Source organism: Leucoraja erinacea, chromosome 5 (assembly GCF_028641065.1).
Source record: "Leucoraja erinacea ecotype New England chromosome 5, Leri_hhj_1, whole genome shotgun sequence".
NCBI lineage: Eukaryota > Metazoa > Chordata > Chondrichthyes > Rajiformes > Rajidae > Leucoraja > Leucoraja erinaceus.
Window position 1 is genome coordinate 19,472,130 of NC_073381.1, and position 23,147 is coordinate 19,495,276.

At 42.8% G+C, this 23,147-nt stretch overlaps 1 protein-coding gene across 1 annotated transcript in view; it reads right to left on the reverse strand.

Moving 5' to 3' along the window:
• The window catches only part of LOC129697005 (signal-induced proliferation-associated 1-like protein 2), a 437,405-nt gene that overhangs the window by 133,571 nt on the left and 280,687 nt on the right, over positions 1-23,147 (reverse strand). Inside the window, exon 11 of the mRNA XM_055635187.1 lies at positions 6,592-6,866. Coding sequence (XP_055491162.1) covers positions 6,592-6,866 — 275 coding nt within the window. The remainder of the gene's footprint in view (positions 1-6,591; positions 6,867-23,147) is intronic.

Genomic DNA, 23,147 nt, shown 5'->3' on the forward strand with positions numbered 1-23,147 from the left:
CCCTTCACTCTAATGGGGACGTACATATCCTGAGCTTCGTCAGCACACTTTTAAAAACATCCCACTTGTAGATTCAAGAGATTCAAGAGAGTTTATTGTCATGTGTCCCTGATAGGGCAATTAAATTCTTGCTTTGCTTCAGCACAACAGAACATAGTAGGCATTGACTACAAAACAGATCAGTGTGTCCATGTACCATTATATAAATATATACACACATGAATAAATAAACTCATATAGTGCAAATAACAGATAATGGGCTATTAATATTCAGGGTATTGTCCGAGCCAAGTTTAATAGCCTGATGGCTGTGGGGAAGTAGCTATTCCTGAACCTGGTTGTTGCAGTCTTCAGGCTCCTGTACCTTCTACCTGAAGGTAGCAGGGAGATGAGTGTGTGGCCAGGATGGTGTGGGTCCTTGATGATACAGCCAGCCTTTTTTGGCAGCGACTGTGATAGATCCCCTCGATGGAAGGGAGGTCAGAGCCGATGATGGACTGGGCAGTGTTTACTACTTTTTGTAGTCCTTTCCTCTCCAGGACGCTCAAGTTGCCGAACCAAGCCACGATGCAACCGGTCAGCATGCTCTCTACTGTGCACCTGGAGATGTTAGAGAGAGTCCTCCTTGACAAACCGACTCTCCGTAATCTTCTCAGGAAGTAGAGGCGCTGATGTGCTTTCTTAATAATTGCATCAGTGTTCTCGGACCTGGAAAGATCTTCAGAGATGTGCACGCCCAGGAATTTGAAGCTCTTGACCCTTTCAACCATCGATCCGTTGATATAAACGGGATTGTGGGTCCCCATCCTACTCCTTCCAAAGTCCACAATCAGTTCCTTGGTTTTGCTGGTGTTGAGTGCCAGGTTATTGTGCTGGCACCATATGGACAGTCGCTCAATCTCTCTTCTATACTCTGACTCATCCCCATCAGTGATACGTCCCACAACAGTGGTGTCGTCAGCGAACTTGATGATGGAGTTCGCACTATGACCGGCTACGCAGTCATGAGTATAGAGGGAGTACAGCAGGAGGCTTAGCACGCAGTCTTGAGGTGCTCCCGTGCTGATTGTTTTTGAGTCTGACACATTTCCACCAATACGAACAGACTGTGGTCTGTGAATGAGGAAGTCGAGGATCCAATTGCAGAGGGATGCGCAGAGACCCAGTTCTGCGAGTTTGGTAACCAGCTTGGAGGTGATGATTGTATTAAATGCCGAGCTGTAATCAATGAATATCAGCCTGACATATGAGTTTTTGTTATCCAAGTGGTCCAGAGCGGAGTGGAAGGCCAGCGAGATCGCATCCACCGTTGATCTGTTGTGGCGGTAGGCAAACTACAGTGGGTCCAGGTTTTTGTCGAGGTAGGAGTTGATTTGCGTCATGATTCACTTCATCACTACCGGCGTTAGTGCCACTGGTCGATAGTCATTGAGGCACGTCACCTTACTCTTCTTGGGCACTGGTATAATTGATGCCCTTTTAAAGCAGGTGGGAACCTCAGACCTCAGAAGTGGGAGGTTGAAAATGTCCGTAAAAACTCCAGCCAGTTGGTCCGCACAGGTTTTTAGAACACGACCAGGTATATCATCAGGTCCAGGCACTTTTCGAGGGTTCACCCCTCTGAAGGATTTCCTGACAGCGAATGGGGCCTCGGGAAGGCACATCGGCATTCTCCCTATCAAAGCGTGCGTGAAACGCATTGAGCTGGTCAGGGAGTGATGTTTCACCGACATTCGAGCTGCCTCCTGATTTCCCCTTTCAGTAGGTGATTGCATTCAGGCCCCGCCACAGCTGCCGGACATCTTTCTCATCCTCCAGTTTGGAGCAGGTCCCTTTTCGCTTTTTTGATGGCTTTACCAAGTTCGTACCTGGACTTCTTGTAGACCACTGTAATCAGACATGAATGCCCGTGTCTGGTCTTCAGAAGAGTGCAGATCTCAAAGTTCATCCAAGGTTTCTGATTGGGAAACACTCGGAAGGTTTTTGTAGGGATGCAGTCCTCCACACATTTCTTTATGAAGTCTATTACGACTGTGGTGTATTCGTTCAAGGACTTTGCCGAGTCCTTGAACATTGCCCAGTCTACAGACTCCAAACAGTCCTGGAGTTGTTCCTCTGCCCCCCCCCCCCCCCCCCCCCCCCCGACCAGCTCTATACTGTCCTCACCTCTGGGGGTGCACTCTTCAATAGCTGCCAGTAGGCAGGAAGAAGCAGCACCGCGGTATGGTCGGAATTACCTAAGTGAGGGCGAGGGATAGAGCGATAGGCATTCATGATGGTGGTGTAGCAGTGGTCGAGGGTGTTAGGTCCTCTGGTGCAGCAGGAGACATGTTGGTGGACGTTAGGGAGTGATTTCTTTAGGTTTGCCTTATTGAAGTCCCCAGCATTGGTGGTAAATGCCTCGGGGTAAGACGTTTGGTGTTTGTTGACCACGGCGTGCATCTCCTCCAGTGCCAGACGGACGTCTGCCTGGGGTGGGATGTAGATTGCGGTCAGGATGATGGAGGTGAATTCCCTTGGGAGGTAGAAGGGACGGCACTTCTCCGCCAGATGTTCGAGGTGTGGCGAGCAGGAGTTGGACAGGACTGCCTGTCTGAACACCACGCAGAGTTGACCATGAGGCAGACGCCCCCTCCTCTCCTTTCCCAGATGCCAGTGGATGGAGACCCTTCAGTCTGGACCGCTGAGTCTGGGGAGCTGGGGGTGAGCCATGTCTCTGTGAAACAGAACAGAGCATTCCCTCAGTTCCCTTTGATAAAGCAGCCTTGCCCTTAAGTCCTCCACTTTGTTTTCAAGGGACTGTACATTGGCCAGTAGGATAGTAGGGAGAGGGGGCCGAAGTCCCCTGCGCTTCAGTCTGACCTGAAGTCCTGCCTGTCGGCCACGTTTTCAGACACAATGGAGGCTTCCCCTTTGTTTCCAGGTACTGTATTTGCTGTACCTGCTGGTTCTGCGGACCTGCGCTGGAATGGGGGTTCCTTCACAGACGGCAACTCCAGCTCCATAACAAATGGGGGTACCTTCAAAGTCAGCAGCTCCAGCTTCATTGTTCCTGGAGGATCCAGCTCGTCAGCTCCGGAGGTCATCCCGGAGTTTTCAGGTACAGTGCCTGTGTTCCTCCGTCGGGTCGGGTAATTTCCAGCGAGCGTGGGAAAGTTTAAAGTCCGGGACTACCGCAGCTGTGGGAGATCGCGAAATTGCAAGAGCCTTGAGGTGCTCAAGCAGCTTGTCCGAAACGGCACTGATTTCTGCCGTTTTCCTGATCCAGGTGAGTTGATGGAAGTTGTATTTTATGTTCACAAGAACCTTTTATGTTCTGGTGCTCCGCAAAAGTCGCCGCAGGCAGGCGCCATCTTGCTTTGCTGTACCCCGGAACATTTAGCTGCCAGTCCTGCCCCTCCCTTAACCAGGTTCCAGTCCCAGTCGCCTGTACCAATCTATGCCCAATCTCATCTGCCTTACCCGTCAAGCCCCTTGGCTTGAAATACGTGCAGTTTAAAACAACCCTCCTTTCTCGCTCTTCGCCTTACACCTGCCTATTCTGTCCACTAACCTTTCCTACACCACACTCCATACCAACTACTAGCCTCTCACAGGCCTCTGTCCCGTACCCCCTGCCAATCTAGTTTAAACCCTCCCGTGTAGCATTAGCAAACCTTCCCGCTAGGATGTTGGTCTCTCTCCAGTTAAGGTGCAACCCGTCCCTTTTGTACAGGTCACCCCTGCCCCAGAAGAGATCCCAATGATCCAGAAATATGAATCCCTGCCACCTGCACCAATTCCTCAGCTGCACATTCATTTACCCTATCTTCCCATTCTTACCTTCACTATCATGAGGCACTGAAAGCAATCCTGAAATCACTACTCTGGAGATCTTGATTTTCAGTCTTTTACCCAATTCCGTAAACTCTTGTTGCAGAACCTCCGTCCGTTTCCTACCTATATCGTTTGTGCCAACATGCACAACAACCTCCGGCTGCTCCCCCTCACTCTTGAGGATGCCGTGCAGCCGCTCCAAGATGTCCTGGACCCTGGCACTAGGGAGGCAACACACCATCCTGGAGTCTCGCCTGCTGCCGCAGAATCTTCTGTCCACACCTCTGACTATCGAGTCCCCCACCACTACGGCTCTGCCTGACGTCACTCTTCCCCGTTGAGCCTCCGTACCAGGGTAGGAGTCACAACCCTGGCTGCCACTCAAACTTGTCGTGTCATCCGCTCCGACAGCTCCCAAGAGGGTGTACCTGTTTTCAACAGGTACAGCCACCGGGGGCTCCTGCACTCCATGTTTACTTCTCTTCCTCGTTGTCACCCACCTTTGCTCCTCTTAATTATGTAATAATATAAATTACTCACAATACTCTGTGATCTTGTTAATTTATTATGTTTTTATTCTTCCATGCGACTTTCCTTTTGGATTAACCCAAAGTATAGCAATGACTTTATGAATCCATTCTCATACTTTCAGGGCATGATGTATTTGAGCCTCCAAACATATTCACCTACATTCCTAATGTTTAATCAAGTTCATTGCAATGCCTTTTACTATCTTCCAAAACCCAACACTTATCCACATTGATTTCTATCTTTCATCTGACCACACTTTCTATGAACCTGTCTAGGCCTTGTTCGATATTTTTTACAGCCTTTGTTAATTTTTTCTTTTGTGCCTTCTGTAATTTTAAATTATGTATTTGATGCATATGTGCCATTTATTGACATGTGTACAAATCACAAGAGCTTTATCTTGTACTGGTTCTGGCGATGCCCCAGATTTAAACCTTTACCAGCCCAAACAAAGATGTATAGACGTGACATTTTATTCCACGTCTAGCCATTAACAGTCAAGTTGTAATTCCAGTGCATGGCATGAAGTTCCAGCCCTCATTAAATCGTTTTGTGCCATGAAATATTACCACTACCAATTGGGTTCAGAGCAGGTGAGTAATAGGAAACATGTGCTTTTTGAAAAAGTTGTGAATTTATATAGGTATGGTATGCCTTTTTTATTATATGTTTACTTCCCTGCGTACCCTGTGTTATTTAAATTACAAATCCAGATTTGTTCAGTCTTATTGTTTTAATAGACTGAAACGTAATTTGCAGCTTGTATTCTGCTGAAGGCCATCATCATTTTTGCAGTGCTTTGCTGGTTGGCAAATTAGGTTGGCAGCATTTTCTTTCTAACAGCAAGATAAATATTACAATGCATAGAACATTTTAATATGGGAGACAACAAAAGGTTGACTATTACAAGTAAATGTAAACTCAATCAGCATATCAGCAGCCATTCCGCGAAGCTTAAATAGACTTTTTATCACCCACCTCAACACACTATCAAACATGGAATTCAAATCAATTACCCAGGATTTTGAAGCAGATGGCCATTTAAAAAAAATGCTGAACTAGTTAAGAGGGAATTATTGTGAATTATACTGACTCATGAGCAATCAAGGATGGAAATTATGTCATGGACCTGTAGACACAGCTGGCAACTTAGCACATCTGAAATCACAAACCAATCCTGATGTGGACCCAGCAAGATGCATGATTTCATAGATTAAGACATGCAGAAAATAGATTGAGCTAAAAACAAAACTGACTATTGGCGTTATGAGATCAGGGCATTCAGTAGATGAGGAGTAAAGCAATAATCTGCTTGCATGCTAATTTTATACGGATCGTCTCAGTGCAATGCTGCTATTTTTCTATGCCGGTCTATTATTCATAAGTCATGGTGCAGGTGGCAGGGAGGGGTGGGAATGTTAACTGAAAATAAAAACGCAATATCCACATGGAACACTTGCGTACTCAGGAAATAAACAGCTGGAAAAAAAGTTACTCAGGGGTTGAAATCATACCACAGATCAGCTAATTAAAAATCACCACCCACCTTCTCCCCTACATGCATCACAATCCTTTATCCTCACCACCCCATATCACCTTCACAATAGTGTAGACTTAGATCTTTCCTGTTCGCTGTTTGATTCAGTGTCCTCAATATGCATTTGTTTGTTCAAACCACAACTTACCTCTCGTATTTATCATTTAATTAGGCCAGATATAATATTTGCTTTCATAGATTCACACAAGAGAAACCATGATATGTCTCAACATATTTTTTGTAACCCAAGAGGTGGCATTTTTAATACCTTTGTAACAAGTTTAATTAAAAGAAGCATTTAGCAAGTGAGATCCACAAGCACTGTTCCAGCTGCAATCATTTATAAAATGAACAGGTTTTGAAGCAGGGATATTGCTGCCATTGTAATTTTCTTTAAAGCTGGCTAAATCTCCGCAAGTCTATTTTTAAACAATATGCCAGTCATGGGCAATGTGATCACAGCAGAAAGTCTTAAGTATATTTTGCAGTTTTATTGGGTCTTTTTTTTAAGCCTGTTTTTATCAAAAATGGGATAAAAATTCATTGTTTACTGACAGCAATAACATTGGTGTGCCACACTGCAATTTACAAGGATAAAGACATTCTCACAGCTTTGGGCTCATTGCTAAACTCCCTTAAAGCATCTGTCAAAAGACATACACCATGAATCACTAGACAACATATTGCACAAGGACCAATTTCTTTACCTTCTCGGTGCTCCATCTTCATGTGGTTGAATAATCACTACTTTTACTGTCACGGACGTTCGTAAAAGGTCTATCATCTGCTCGTGGGTCAAGGTCGCCACAGCTACTTTGCAGATCTCAACTAGTCGACTCCCTTGCCTCAGGCCAGCTTTCCATGCAAAGCCAAATGGCTCAACATCTGCCACAATACCTTCAAAGTTAACATGGAATCCTAGCTGTCCAAGGCCATTTCTTCTCAGAGTCATTTCTGTTGTTTCACAGCCTCTGGTCACTAACTGGATAAAAAAGAATCACAGCTTTAATAATTGTTCCATCTAATCATTTTTACATGTACAAGGAGACATCTCAAGTTACTTCACCCAAAATCATGTGTTATTTTCAAAGCAGTTGAATGGTAAACAATATCCTTGGTAGAGTGAAAGGTGATAGTCTTTGTAGCACAGGAATGGGCCGCGACAGTCTTATTCCTTACAGCTGTATACACTGCAAAGCACCTGTCGGTCTGCCTGAGAATCAATTGGAAATTTGAGAAAAAACATTCAGAGTCGTTAAAAAAATTCTCCCAACATCTGTCTCAGGCAGAACATACATCCACTTTAATGAAGCTAGATACTTGTTGACCTGCACACTTCTCCTACATTGAACTTCTGACATTTTCAAACAAATGTGAAGATGCATTAAATTTTCAAGCACAAGCAACAACTTAGATACATATGGTGCCTTTACTGGGAAAAAAGCACATTGACATATTACCATGCAGAATCTCACATTAATCTCTCATATTATTGGCAGATGATAGCTAAAAAGAGGTATGTTTTAAGGAACATCTCAGAAGAGGAGATAGTGATAGGAGAAGAAGAGAGTGGATATTCCAGGGCTTCGGGCTTTTCTAAATGCATGTCTCCCATCAGTAGGGGAGTTGGGTTTGGGAGAATTAAGAGCGAGAACAGAAGAAATGCAGGCATCTTGGAGATTTCTATGACTTCACAAGAACTTGGAGATTAAGAAGGATTTGATTTTTAAAATCAAGTCAGCCGGCACAAGAGTGGTGGAAGTAAAGATTAGTGTGAGCCTGGACACGGTCTTCAGAGTTTTAGATAAACTCATCAAAGTTTAAACAAGGAAGGATGACCAGGAGGCCATTGAAAAAGTTAAGAAGAAACAAAGAAAGAGACAAAGGTTTCAGCCTGAAGATCAGCTGAGGGGCTGGGTGCAGTCGGGCATTTTTATAAAGATGGTCTGGCAGGAGGTGGTCTTAATAATAATTAAATATGTAACCTAGAACTTATCTTGAGGTCAAATGAGGCACCAAAATTGCAATGGATGCCAAAGTGAATTAATGGAACAGGGCTTGTATTCCCAATATTTAGTTTGTACAAATTTCTGCTCATCTCAATACTGGCAGTAAGATAAGCAATCTGGTGATTTAGAATTAAAGGAGGAGTTAAGAGATGATGAAATATGTTAGCTAAAAATAATAATAGATCATTCACCATTGATGCCTATTTCAACATTCAATAAAATCCTAGCTGATTTTATTTATCTCAGCACCCCTTTCCAACACTATCCCCAAATTTCTTGAAATCTTTAATACCAAAAAATCTGTCTATCATTGTTCCGAATATAATCAGTGTCTGAGTCTCCAGTCAGAAGAACATCTAACCAACATGATCTCCCAGTGGCTAAGAAACTTCAATTCCCGCCGCCCATTCCGAATCTGACCTTTCTCTCCTGGGCCTTCTCCATTGCCAGAGTGAGACCCAGCGCAAATTGGAGGAACAGCACCTCATATTTTGCTTGGGTGGTTTACACACCAGCGGTATGAACATTGACTTCTCTAATTTCAGATAGTCCTTGCTTTCTCCCTCCTTCTCCTCCCCCTTCCCAGCTCTCCCACAAGCCTACTGTCTATGCCTCTTCCTTTAATTTCCCTGCCCCCCCCGACATCAGTCTGAAGAAGGGTCTCGACCTGAAACGTCGCCTATTCCTTCTCTCCATAGATGGTGCCTCACCCGCTGAGTTTCTCCAGCATTTTGGTCTACCTTCAACTTCATAGCTATCTTGTCAAGTCCCTTAAGAATTCTGTATACTTTAATCACCTCTCATTCTTCTATACGAGAGTGTAGGCCCAGCCTGTTTAATCTTTAATCATAAAACAACCCACAGTGCCAACATCCATCTAATTAATAAGCTTTCCCCACTATCCTTCGATTGCAGGTACATCCTTCCTTAGGCATGGAGATCAAACTTATTCACAACATGCCAGAATAGTCTCAGCGGGGCCCCGTGTCGAAAAGATCTTTATTGCTATATTAAAATCCTCTTGTAATAAAGGCTTGCAAACCATTTGCCTTTCTAATGGCTCTTATTAACATTCAATGCTTCACATACAAGCACCCCAGCTCTCACTGAATGCCAACAGTTTTTATTTTCTCAATATTTAATTCACATTTCATATTTCTAGTTTTTCTGAAAAAGTGAATAACTTATTTTTCCACAGCACATTCCATCTGCTATCTGTCCATATCAAATCCTTATACCTCTCAAAGGTTCCTGAAATGTTCCCGATGTTGGGGGAGTCCAGAACCAGGGATCATGGTTTAAGAATAAGGGGTAGGCCATTTAGCACTGAGATGCGGAAAAACTTTTTCACCCAGAGAGTCGTGAATCTGTAGAATCCTCTGCCACAGAAGGCAGTGGAGGCCAATTCACTGAATGTTTTCAAGAGAGTTAGATATAGGTCTTAGGGCTAACGGAATCAAGTGATATGGGGGAAAAAACAGGAACGGGGTACTGATTTTGGATGATCATATTGAATGGCGGTGCTGGCTCGAAGGGCCGAATTGCCTACTCCCGCACCTATTTTCTATGTTTCCTAGCAACCCCCTACATCTGAAACTTGCAGCTTTTCTTCTATAATCAGCAGAAAGGGCTTAAGATAATCACTTATATAATGATACTGTAAATGTAACTGAACCATCTGTCTTTCTCGCACAATAAAGCTTGGCAACTGTACTAGATTGCATGTCAGCAAGTTTCATCACATCATCTCTTGCCTCCAATTGCCATGATCCTACTGTCAGTTGTCCAGCAGTGTTCAGTGTCGTTGGAAATAATCCAGTTGCTCAAGAAACTATTCATCGTAAGGCTTTTACTGGAATACTTCGCTCTAGGTATTTTATGGCTGAAAATGGTTGTGAATCATGCAGGAACAAAATAAGAGGAAAGAAAGATACTCATGAGGTTTTTTTTCCCCCCAGCAGTATTCATGACATTAATTATGGGAGCTGCCAGAACAATCTGGAGGTAATAGCACATCTACACTTAAACCTTTGAAAATCAGCCAGAAACAACTAACACAACCCTACAGAAATAATTGTATTTGAGATTATGTGCCAAATTCCAACCATCACATTTAAACACAGGTAGGGAGAAAATGAGAACTAGTCATCAAATTGATCTTGAGGTTATTTTTCCATGAAACAAATATGGTTTTCTGTAGGGTTACAGATTAGTACCCAGTTTTTTCCTCAGTGCATGTCATTTTAAGGCATTACTAAAACAAATGCCCAATGGGGTTTCTTTACATTCACTAGTTTAGAGATACACCAATTATTTACAGAAGCCAATTAACCTACAAACTTGCACATCGTTGAAATGTGGGATGAAATCAGAGGACCCAGCGAATACCAACGTGATAACAGAGAGAATGAACAAACAGCACCCGTCGTCTGGATCAAACGCGGGTCTCTGGCACTGCAAGGCAAGAAAGGGCCTGTCCCACTTGTGCAACATTCTAGGCGACAGCCTGAAAAGAGGTTGTCGCGCCGTGGTCGGGTCGTGACGCGTGGTAACGCATTTTGTGACGAGCGGTGTCTCCCTGCCACCCCAGGATTTTGGAATGTTCAAATTTGCGACATTTGGTGTCTCATCATGTCGTGCGCCCTGCAACAACGCTGACGTATGCTGTCCTGCGGGTTAAGTCCTGACACGGTTAGGGTTAGGGTTAGGGACCACAGGTGGGTTGTAAAATATTCTTCCTTCAATGGATAGATTTTAAATATTAATATATTAAAATTAATACTATAAAATCAATTGAGCAAGTGAAAAGATGCCCGAGTCGTTCAGTATTATTTACGGAGGTATTGGTCCGCTTCCAGATCCAATCACCATCTCTAAATTTTCACAGGGATGAGTTCACTGAGTGGAGACTGAACTCACCTCTCCCCTCCACTCCCCTCCTGGCCCCTACCCTTCTCCCCTCCCCTCTCCCCCCTTCTTCCCTTCCCCCCCTCTTCCTCCCTTCTCTCCCCGCTCCACTCTTCTCCCCCTTCTCCACTCTCCCCCTCCCTTCACATTGCCTTCTCCCTCTCTCCCTCCCTTCTCCCACTCCCCAAACCCCCCCGCCACTTTCCCCGACGCTCCCCATTTGTGGACCCAGCCTGTGCCAGCTAGATCCCACTAATAGTACTGCACAAAGGCCACATCATCTGTTTTAGTAACGTTGACTATGGGATAAATGCAGACTTTGGGAACAACACCCCCCCCTTCCTCCGCCCCCTCGCCTTGCTTCAAAATGGGTGGTGGGTATTCAGACTCAGTGGCCGGAGCAGGTGGGTGGCACTGGTACATTGACAACATTGCCTGTACCCAGTTGAAAAGCCCGCTACCTCTGGGGGTTTGGAGAGACCATTGGAAGAGAGATCTGCTTCTGGGCCAACTCGTAGCCAACAGTTTAGTTCCAATGCAGAACATTGGGGATTCGAGTCCAACCCCTGGGGCCCCTGTGTCACATTTAGTTCAGAGATACAGTGCCCTTAGGCCCACCGAGTCCGCACCGGCCAGCGATCCCCCGCAAACTATCCTACACACGCTAGGGACAATTTATACTTATACCAAGCCTATCAACTTAGAGTTAGAGTTAGGGTTTCCACCCGCACTCCAAAGGCGCACAGGTTTGTATAAATTGTCCCTAGCGTGTGTGGGATAGTGTGCAAGGCATCGCTGGTCACAGGCTGGGTCCACAAATGGGGGGCGTCGGGGAAAGTGGGGGGAGGGGGATTGGAGAATGGGAGAAGGGAGGGAGAGGGGAAGAAGGGGATGTGAGGGAAGGGGGGGAATGGAGAAGGGGGAGAAGAGTGGAGTGGCAAAGGGAGGAAGAGGGGGGAAGGGAAGAAGGGGAGGGGAGGAGGAGGAGAAGGAGGGATGGGGATGGGAGGGGAGAGGGGAGTTCAGTCTACACTCACTGAATCCATCCCTGTGAAAAGTTAGAGACAGTGATTGGATCTGGAAGTTGACCAATACCTTTGTAAATAAAACTGAACATCTCAGACACCTTTTCATTTGCACAATTGATTTTATTGTATTAATTTTAATATATTAATGTTTAAAATCCATGCATTGAAGGAAGAATATTTTACAGCCCATCTGTGGTGCCTAACCCCAACCCTAACCCCAACCCTAACCCTGACCCTGACCCTGACCCTAACCGGGCGTTAGCCACAGGACAGCATATGTCAGTGTGTATGTCACACAACTTGCCGGTTTCACGCGCGTCATTCACCGATGCTCGCAGTCGCTGAAAAAAATCGCAAAGTGGGACAGGCCCTTGACTCTACCGCTGTGCCACACTAGCCAAGTAGGAAATGGAGAAGTGGGTGCTCCTCTGGTAGTTGGCATTTAACTCAGTTGGCTATGGGGATGAACGTGATCTGCTTTAAGAAATAGAACCTTTCTCTGAATGAAGACAGAAACTACTTCTTCCACCGACTTTGTTCTCACTCCAGTTCTACACAGACAGTAATAAAAAAGCTTATTTCGCAAAGAAGCAAATGGCACTAAGCCAACTGTTAATATTAAATTTGATATTGATAGACTTCTGAGAACCAAAGATATGAAAAGGATATAGAGAGTAAGCATGCATAAGAAATTCCTCACAGAGAGAAAGATAGTTCAAGTCGAGCAACAAATGGCTGATTCTGGTTCTTCTGTACACACCAGCGACGGGTATTAGATCCTCTCACCAAAGCTTTTAAAATTCTCAAAAAAACGGAAAGTCAGCAATTTATTGCACAGAAACTGGAAGGAAATCTGTTAATGAGATTTCCATTTAAAATATATTTATATTCATGACATTGTTAAATATATAGCAATAAATACAATTAAAAACAAAATTTAAAAAAACGAGATTAGGATATTATCATTTTCAAATAGTACCCTGAACTTTACCATTAAATCAACCATAGAATATTACAAATGCCTTCAGCATATTTTCCTTATAAAGGTTTGCCTGAGATTCAAGTTAAACAAAAGTTCTTCATCCCACAAGTGAAAAAAATCCAAATAAATATTGGTTTCCTTTAACACCAGTGCTAATGAGAGTGTCATTTTGATGAATGACAACTTCTGAGATTCATTTAAGGTTGTCTTTATATCCCTAACCTGAAAACAGTGAAGTGTCAAATGTGTGGCAGCACTCTGGTCTCTGATGTGCATGTGGATTCAGGCTCTGACCCAGAAATTTAAACACCTAATCTAGACTGACACTGACTGAGCAAGCACTGCACATACTGAGGAACAATCTTTCAGACAAAATATTAAGCCAAGAAATCATATAACTTCTCAAGTGAGAGTAAAAGATACATAGGTACACATTGGTAGTATATTTGGAGTCCTCATTATTTGACAACCATTCTCATTAAAATACCTTTGCTATTTCTCTCACACAAACCATACAACCTAGTGAGAAACAGGGTCTTATCAACTGGTGTGATAAGACCAACAGCAATATTTCGACACTGGAGGATTGCCAATCTGAAGGCAATGTAAAAGAGAAAGTATCTTGTGTGCTTAATGAGACGTCACTTTTCACTAATCCGTTTTTCATTGCACCTTGGTGTAGCAATAATAAACCTAAAACTAAAGCATTAAAACGAGACCATCTTTTATGTTTCAAAATAAGCCTGTGTAAAGTAACTTTATGGTGGAGTGAATAGCTATTATATTTTCTTACAACACTGATTGTACATTTAGTATATACTAGCTGTGAAACGGGCTGTGTGTCTGGAGTTTGTGAATGACCCATCGTAAATGCAACTTATTTCTGTTTCTCTTTAAAATGAAGCAGAGCAGATGTTATTTATAATGACAGTCCTGCTGCTTATCATACAATACTTTTGCTCTTCAGAGATTTTCTGGCTTAACAAAACACTTAGGCCCTACTTCTGTCTGGAAAACCAAAGTGGAAATAGATTATTTGTAACTTCTGATCCCTCCACATACCAGCTCTATCGTACAAGTTCAAATATTAATGGCTACAGTCCAGAGGTTTAATTTTTCAAAATATATCACCACCCTGTATTCCCAATCAACTGCTAACAACAAACCACACTAAATATTGCAATTCTTTTCAGGACATTAGATTTCTGCCAGCAATAGTATAAAAGAACCTAAGAAACAGGAACAGGAGTAAGCCAGTCAGCCTCTCTAACTTACTCCATCAAACATTAAGATCTTGGCACTCTTCTATCTTAACACAATTTTCATGTTCTATCCATATCTGATTCCTTTAATGTGTAATGTGCCTTGAATGCAGTGAATGACATGGCCCATTGAGATAAAGAATTCCAGTGTTTCACACACCCCCTCAGTGCAGACATCGTTCTTCATTTTAGTAAAACTCTCTGTTCGAGGCTCCTTGGCCAAAGAAAACCTCCTTCCTGTTAAACCTGTTGAGCACCTTAAGAAATAAGATTATCTCTTTCCCCGGAATGTTGTAGAATACAGATCTAACCTACTCAATTTCTCCTCTTAAGACAGACACACCATCACCGCCAGGAATCGGTCTGCCTTGTTTACGCACTCCATGTAGCAAGTACAATCTTTTTTAGGCAAAGGGATGAGAATTGTATAGAGTATTACAAGAGTGGTCTCATCAAGATTCGATATAATATCAATATGTTTTCATTATTCTTGAACTCTGGCAATAAAAGCTCACGCCTTACTAATTGCCTGCCGCACCTTACATGTTAACCTTAAGCCACTTCTATACTACAACACCATTTATTTTTTTTAATACCAAAATTGCTCACATCTGTTACCATTTAAAAAGCAATCAGCATTTCTGTTTTTCATCTAACAAAGCGGACCACCTCATATATTTCTACATTGTGTTCCATCTTCCATGGTGTTGCCCCCACACCTAGCTTAAAAATATTCACTGAAGCTATTTTGCATCTTTACTGAACTCTCGATCATGTTTAGTTTTGTGGTAACCCAGGAGTCATGGCCTGTTAACCTCAAAATAAATGTATTCATACTCTTTGTTTTCTATCTGTTAACCACCTTTCAATCCACTAAATGGCAGAAGGAATGTACTATTTCCCAAATTACTCACACAGACTGTCGAGAATCAGCCCCCATCTGTGGCAGAATCAGTGGTTTCCACATCAGCCTCAGCAGCCACCTCAGAATTTGCAAAACGGGAGTGGATGCCAGTCATCCCTGACCTTCAAACATATAATGAGACCCTAAGCGGCTTGACAGGGTAGATCTGGAGATATTTTCTCTCATGAGGGTAGTGAATCTCTGGAATTCTCTGCCCCCTGAAGGTGGTGGAGGTCAGATCATTAGATATATTTAAGGTGGAGAGAGAGATAAATATTTGAAAGATCAAGGAATTGAGGGATATGTGGAACCGGAGTTAAGGCCAGTCTAGATCATCCATTAATTTTAATGCCTGAATTATGTATAATATTTTGCATAATTTGTTTTTGTGTGTTTGTCTGAGTGTGTGTGCCTGTGATGCTGCTGCAAGCAAGGGTTTTCATTGTACCTGTACCTCGTCATGCTTGTGCATTCAACAATAAACTTAAACTTGACTTGAACGCATTGATTGGTGGGACAGGCTCGAGGGGCTGGCCAACTCCTGCTCCTAATTTCCTATATTCTTGTGATCATAAAGAACTGCCCAAGAAGATGATTTACCATTTTTCTGATAATTAATTAAAGATATTAAAGCAATTTAGACTGTGTGTGGGTTATGCTTCTACAGCACACAAAAGTTGGATGTATAAAATTTATGCCTGGGATTTGATGCAGACTGGGATTCATCAGCAAGTAACAAGCAAGTGACTGTTTTGATAGATCTATAAAGCAAGGGACATTACAGAATTTAAATAGACAACGCCACAACATTAAATTGTCCCTCATAAAATGATTTGAATTAAAACATGTCAAAGGAAAGAATGTCGGTTAATGATATGTGTGAATTATATGCAAGATGGAATTTGTTAAATGTTATTACAAGTTTTAATGTACTCGTGTTCTCAATTCTTAGTAATTCCCAATTATTTACAGTATAAGGAATTATAATGCAGCAGCCTCTGCTCATGTTTGCTCTGTCGCAAGCTATACAAGTTACAAAAGAACAGCCCAAATCAATTAGGACAATGAGCTTTAAGCAGGGGAGCTCCATTCAGTCCTGGCAAAGGTAACGGCATCCGAAACGTCGCCAATTCCTTCTCTCCATAGATCCTGCCTCACCCGCTGAGTTTCTCCAGCATTTTTTGTCTATCTTTGATTTTTCAAGCATCTGCAGTTCTTTCTTAAACACAACGGCAGAGATCTTTATGTAAAGCCAGTTAGCGGCATATTGCGAAGAAATGCTCCAAAAGCAGTTGCAAAGAGATTATGGGATGCAAGTGTTCTTTACCCCACTCTTAGGGTTCATTTGAAACAATTTAGACCTGCCCATGTGGTTGAGGCCCTTACTAATCAGATGTTTCCTATTGCTACTACAGAGCTGCCAACTCTCACGCATTGAGCATGAGAATCACGCATTCGCCCAATTCTCACACTCTCATGCTGATCACAGAATTTCTCCCGCTCTGTCACAGAGAAATTCTGTGATCAACGAGAATTTCAAAACTAATATCAACTGCGGGACAGTGGAGAGCCGGGACGGAGGGAGGGATGGAAGCAGAAACAACAGCGGGACAGTTGCGGTCGGGGAGCCGGGGCTGGCGAGTGTTTGCTGGGTTGGCGAGTCACTCGCTGCAGCTCTGGCCATGAAGCAGTCTCAGTGCTGGGCCGTCGGATGCGTTGCACCGCTGCCGTGAGAGTCTCTGTGCCGAATTCGCCCTGGTGACCGGCATGGACCAGGCTGTGGCTCGGTACATCCTGCAGGTCAACCAGTGGCTGCTGGAAGTAGGTACCAAGCACTGGGTTGCAGCGGTGGAAGATAGTGTCCTTCAAATGGGGGTGGTTGGAGAAAGCATCCTGCTTGCCTGCTAGATTTTCACTTACTGTAACTGCAGGAAAAATGTTCCCGATGTTGGGGGAGTTCAGATCCAGGAGTCACAGTTTAAGAATAAGGGGTAAGCCATTTAGGACTGAGATGAGGACACACTTTCTTCACTCAGAGAATTATGAATCTGTGGAATTCTCTGCCCCAGGAGGCCAATTCACTGGATTTTAAAGAGACACATTTAGCTTGTAATATTTAAACCTGAAATCTAAAATTGCTGGAAAAACCAGGAGCTTGGGCAGCATTCTCAGACTCGAAACATTAATTCTCTTTCTCTTTCCACAGATGCTGAACGTTTCCATTTTTTTCTGCTTTTATTTCAGATTTCCAGCATCAGCAAATTTTCTTTTTATTTTCTTCAACCTTCTAACTTAGATGAGGACGTTTTCAATTGAGCAATGGAAGCAATTGAGCATGTACAATGTCAATACAAATTTAATTGACTTAGGTAACAGCACACTATCTCATTGCATTATGTTCTGAGCCTTTGCAATTACCATTCCATTGTTTACTTTCATCTGCAATGAACAGATTTGACATTAAAAAAAATCCCTTTTAATTCAATATAGTTGGCCAGATACCAGAAGACAAAAAGGACACTGCAAGGATGATTGGGATTGCTACACCTGCTACTCTTTGGGCAGATCCAGTGACAGTGCCATTTTTTTGATTATGCTTCCGGCAAATGCACACACTTTTGAATTTTATGGCAGAAAATGCCAGATTTCCAAGAGCCGTCTACACTTATGCCTTGGGTTGGAGCAAAGAACATTGAACCCTTAACTTTGGCAAGTGCCGTGCCAGTCACAACACGAGTCCTTGGGCACTGTATAAAAAAAATTAAAGCTCTGAATTTTCTGTCCAGTTCCTAACTCCAGAGAAGGAAGAGGAAAATAATGATTTAATTGCAGGCTTATAAAATATTAAAATCTTAGATAAATAGCCAATTATATATTGTTAAGTAAAATCAGTTTAAAAAAAAAAAAGCAGAGACTGTCTGGCTGGCTTCCCTTTCAGACTGATTTGTGCTGCATGAGAAGGTGACATCTTCAGGAATAAAAAACATCACCAGGTGCTGTGATACCAGCAAGATAAAGAACTCCCTACTACAGAGCCCAATGTCGCCATGGTTACCAGACTTGGACTTGATAGGCAGTCGTCTCAAGAAAAGATTGAGCTGTCAGAAATAGTGTGACCCAGGGGCACTGTGCAATACAGACAGCTTCAGAAGTGACATTTAAGGGCCACATTCTAAATTGTACTGCACTAAAATTATAATTACAAAGATAAGAATTATGTTAATATCTGTACTGCAGGGTTGCTCGAGTTTATGGCATCCGTGGGGATAACAGCATGGTTTGGAGGGTGAGCAAGGCAAACTGCAGCAGCTCAGAGGCAGGAATATAAAGCAAAACCGCAAAATGGGTTGCCATGTCCTCCATATGTACACAAGGATCAAATGGTTGGCCAAACCATTGACATACTGATAGGCCCTTCCACTGCAGTGACTTTACTTTCTCCGTTTTGTTTTAACCTATGACAAACTCGTGGCGATTTCTGGCTTTATAGAACGGCCATTTCTTACCTTTCAAATTATTTAACTTGTGGCACCACTTACAATCACCATATAACATGTGTAGACCATTCATATAATATATATAACATATAACAATTACAGCACGGAAACAGGCCATCTTGGCCCTACAAGTCCATGCCGAACAATTATTTTCCCTTAGTCCCACCTGCCTGCACTCATACCATAACCCTCCATTCCCTTCTCATCCATATGCCTATCCAATTTATTTTTAAATGATACCATCGAACCTGCCTCCACCACTTCCACTGGAAGCTCATTCCACACCGCTACCACTCTCTGAGTAAAGAAGTTCCCCCTCATATTACCTTTAAACTTCTGTCCCTTAATTCTGAAGTCATGTCTTCTTGTTTGAATTTTCCCTATTCTCAAAGGGAAAAGCTTGTCCACATCAACTCTGTCTATCCCTCTCATCATTTTAAAGACCTCTATCAAATCCCCCCTTAACCTTTTGCGCTCCAGAGAATAAAGACCTAACTTATTCAACCTTTCTCTGTAACTTAGTTGCTGAAACCCAGGCAACATTCTAGTAAATCTCCTCTGTACTCTCTCCATTTTGTTGACATCCTTCCTATAATTGGGCGACCAAAATTGTATACCATACTCCAGATTTGGTCTGACCAATGCCTTGTACAATTTTAACATTACATCCCAGCTTCTATACTCAATGCTCTGATTTATAAAGGCTAGCATACCAAAAGCTTTCTTTACCACCCTATCTATATGAGATTCCACCTTCAAGGAACTATGCACGGTAATTCCCAGATCCCTCTGTTCAACTGTATTCTTCAATTCATTTTATAATGTGGATAAATGTGAGGTTATCCATTTTGGTGGCAAAAACAGGAAAGCAGACTATTATCTAAATGGTGGCCGATTGGGAAAGGGGGAGATGCAGCGAGACCTGGGTGTCATGGTACACCAGTCATTGAAGGTAGGCATGCAGGTGCAGCAGGCAGTAAAGAAAGCGAATGGTATGTTAGTTTTCATTGCAAAAGGATTTGAGTATAGGAGGAGAGAGGTTCTACTGCAGTTGTACAGGGTCTTGGTGAGACCACACCTGGAGTATTGCGTACAGTTTCGGTCTCCAAATCTGAGGAAGGACATTATTGCCATAGAGGGAGTGCAGAGAAGGTTCACCAGACTGATTCCTGGGATGTCAGGACTGTCTTATTAAGAAAGACTGGATAGACTTGGTTTATACTCTCTAGAATTTAGGAGATTGAGAGGGGATCTTATAGAAACTTACAAAATTCTTAAGGGGTTGGACAGGCTAGATGCAGGAAGGATTGTTCCCGATGTTGGGGAAGTCCTGGACAAGGGGTCACAGCTTAAGGATAAAGGGGAAATCCTTTAAAACCGAGATGAGAAGAACGTTTTTCACACAGAGAGTGGTGAATCTCTGGAATTCTCTGCCACAGAGGGTAGTTGAGGCCAGTTCATTGGCTATATTTAAGAGGGAGTTAGATGTGGCCCTTGTGGCTAAGGGGATCAGGGGGTGTGGAGAGAAGGCAGGTACGGGATACTGAGTTGGATGATCAGCCATGATCATATTGAATGGCGGTGCAGGCTCGAAGGGCCGAATGGCCTACTCCTGCACCTAATTTCTATGTTTCTATGTTTCTAATTCCCTACCATTTACCATGTACGTCCTATTTTGATTTGTCCTGCCATGGTGTAGCACCTCACATTTATCAGCATTAAACTCCATCTTCCATCTTTCAGCCCATTCATCCAAATGGCCTAAATCACTCTGTAGACTTTGGAAATGCTCTTCATTATCCATGTTACGACTCCCGAATGTAGGTACTTCAGAGCCGCGTAACATAGTCAAAAACCAGGTTCAAGTTCAAAAAATTGTTTTAATTATTCAATGGAACACAAAACCCAAACCTGATTCAAACACCCAGTCAGGGACAGGGATGGACTAACAAACAATTAAACAGTGCTCCAGCCAGCCACATAATGGGCCGTCGATCTGGAGACTCTAAAACCTGCCTAAAGAGATATAACCCTGAATCATAATACACGAAAACACTAAGGGCAGCCCTTATCCGTCCCAATTCAATATTTGTTAACAAGTAATGGTGAAAGTACACAAAGTTCTATGCCATGTGGCCAGGCCTTCCTCAGCTCACACCAGCAGGCTGCTCATCAGTCAGGGTCTACAAAGAAGAGAGAGAATCCTGGGAGCTCTGGTATTTAAGCTTCAGATGAGTCACCAGTCACCTGACACAGTTTGGCCAATCGGGTACAGGAGCCTTTTAACCCCTTGATTCCAGACTCACAGCCACGTGGCCTGTACTCGGGAGAGAAACAGAGAAAGGTAAGTACATAGCAGTCACCAGGGGGGGGCGCCTAACAATCCACAACACCCCCTATCTTGGTATCATCTGCATACTTACTAATCCAATTTACCACACCTTCGTCCAAATCATTGATGTACATGACAAACGACAAAGGACCCAACACAGATCCCTGAGGCACCACTAGTCACCTGCCTCCAACCCGACAAACAGCCATCCACCATTACCCTCTGGCGTCTCCCATTCAGCCACTGTTGAATCCATCTTGCTACTCCTGCATTTATACCCAACAGTTGAACCTTCTTAACCAACCTTCCATGAGGAACCTTGTCAAAGGCCTTACTAAAGTCCATATAGACAACATCCACTGCTTTACCCTCGTCAATTTCCCTAGTAACCTCTTCAAAAAATTCAAAAAGATTAGTCAAACATGACCTTCCAGGCACAAATCCATGTTGACTGTTCCTAATCAGACCCCGTTTATCCAGATGCTTATATATATATTATCTCTAAGTATCTTTTCCATTAATTTGCCCACCACTGAAGTCAAACTAACAGGTCTATAATTGCTAGGTTTACTCTTAGAATCCTTTTTAAACAATGGAACAACATGCGCAGTACGCCAATCCTCGGGGACTATTCCCATTTCTAATGACATTTGAAATATTTCTGTCATAGCCCCGGCTATTTCTACACTAACTTCCCTCAATGTCCTAGGGAATATCCTGTCGTGACCTGGAGACTTATCCACTTTTATATTTTTCAAAAGTGTCAGTACTTCTTTTACTTTGAAACTCATAGTATCCATAGCTACTCTACTAGTTTCCCTTACCTCACATAATTCATTATCCATACCTGAAATCGCACATTATTTTACAGTATGTGTACCAGAGACTATAAGTTGGAGAAAGCAGAAAGCAGCGTGGGCTGGGCTTAATGATCTATGTTCAAATTTTGACATCTTAAGTATCCCCAGATTTAATTGTTCCATCATTCTCCCAGTCCTAATCTTTGGAATTTTTTTCTTAAACTTCCATGCCTCTTAACCCGGTATTCCTTGTTTAAGATACTTCATAAATATTATCTTTTACAACCAAAGTTTTGGTCATCGTCCCTAGTGCCCCCTGACAACTGTTAAGGAGATTCTACTTGCTCTTGCAATTTTGCACCTGTAATACAGCAGAACCTCTCAATATAAACTTACAATAAATCGTTGCACTTATGAGAAAAGATTTGAGAAGTTGTGGATATTCCTCCCCGCTCTCCACACCCTGTCCTTCCACCACAGCAGCACAAAAGATTAGCACACTGATTGGGCTGCAGACCACTTTGAAAGATAACAGCATGATAATATAGTGTTTCTAGTAGTTGGCAAGGCAGTGCAGAAAGACCATTGTTGTGTTACAACACATTATATTCTCCTTACAAGAATAATCAGACTGCTTAACGATGGCATAAAACATGATGCATGTTTAAATTAAGGGATTGTGATTAATTTTGTTGAGGAGAGCCAAACATGCTTCCCGATTGCTCTTAAGTTCCTCATTACCTCCTGGATCCAACATGAATGAGAGGACACCTTATTAGATATGTACAACATATGACTTTAAATTAATTCTTAAGTGTCCGCACAATTTGGTGATACGTAAGCTTAGGGCCAAGATCTCGACCATTTCCTTGGTGATTGAGATCTCCTCCTTTTGAGCGCCTAGTGGTTGGGAGAGGGCAAAAAGGAAGAGTAGATAAACCAAAGTTTCTGAGGCAGTTGGAATCACTTATCTGTACTAATCTGTATTTCCCATTGGAATATGCCTTTTAATATTGCTTCACAAAAATCAATACCTACAGCAACAAATGGCAACCAGCAATAATATCAATCTGCAATAATATTAAATATCTAAGCATCACATGCAAAGACGGAATAAAACTTCTGATAAACAACATAGTATTTTATATTTTTAAGAAGTAACTGCAGATGCTGGAAAATCGAAGGTAGCCAAAAATGCTGGAGAAACTCAGCGGGTGAGGCAGCATCTATGGAGCGAAGGAAATAGGCGATGTTTCGGGTCGAGACCCTTCTTCGACCGAAACATCGCCTATTTCCTTCGCTCCTTAGATGCTGCCTCACCCGCTGAGTTTCACCAGCATTTTTGTCTACCTAGAATTTTATATTTAGTTAGTTGGTTACTCAGGGTTACTAAATACTCAATCCATCTTCAAACCATTGTGATACTGATACAAAATACCGTGTCACCCTTTATTGTCCTTGCCATTTTATCGTATTTAGGGGTGGCACAGTGGCTCAACAGTAGAGTTGCTGCCTTACAGTGCCACAGACCCAGATTTGATC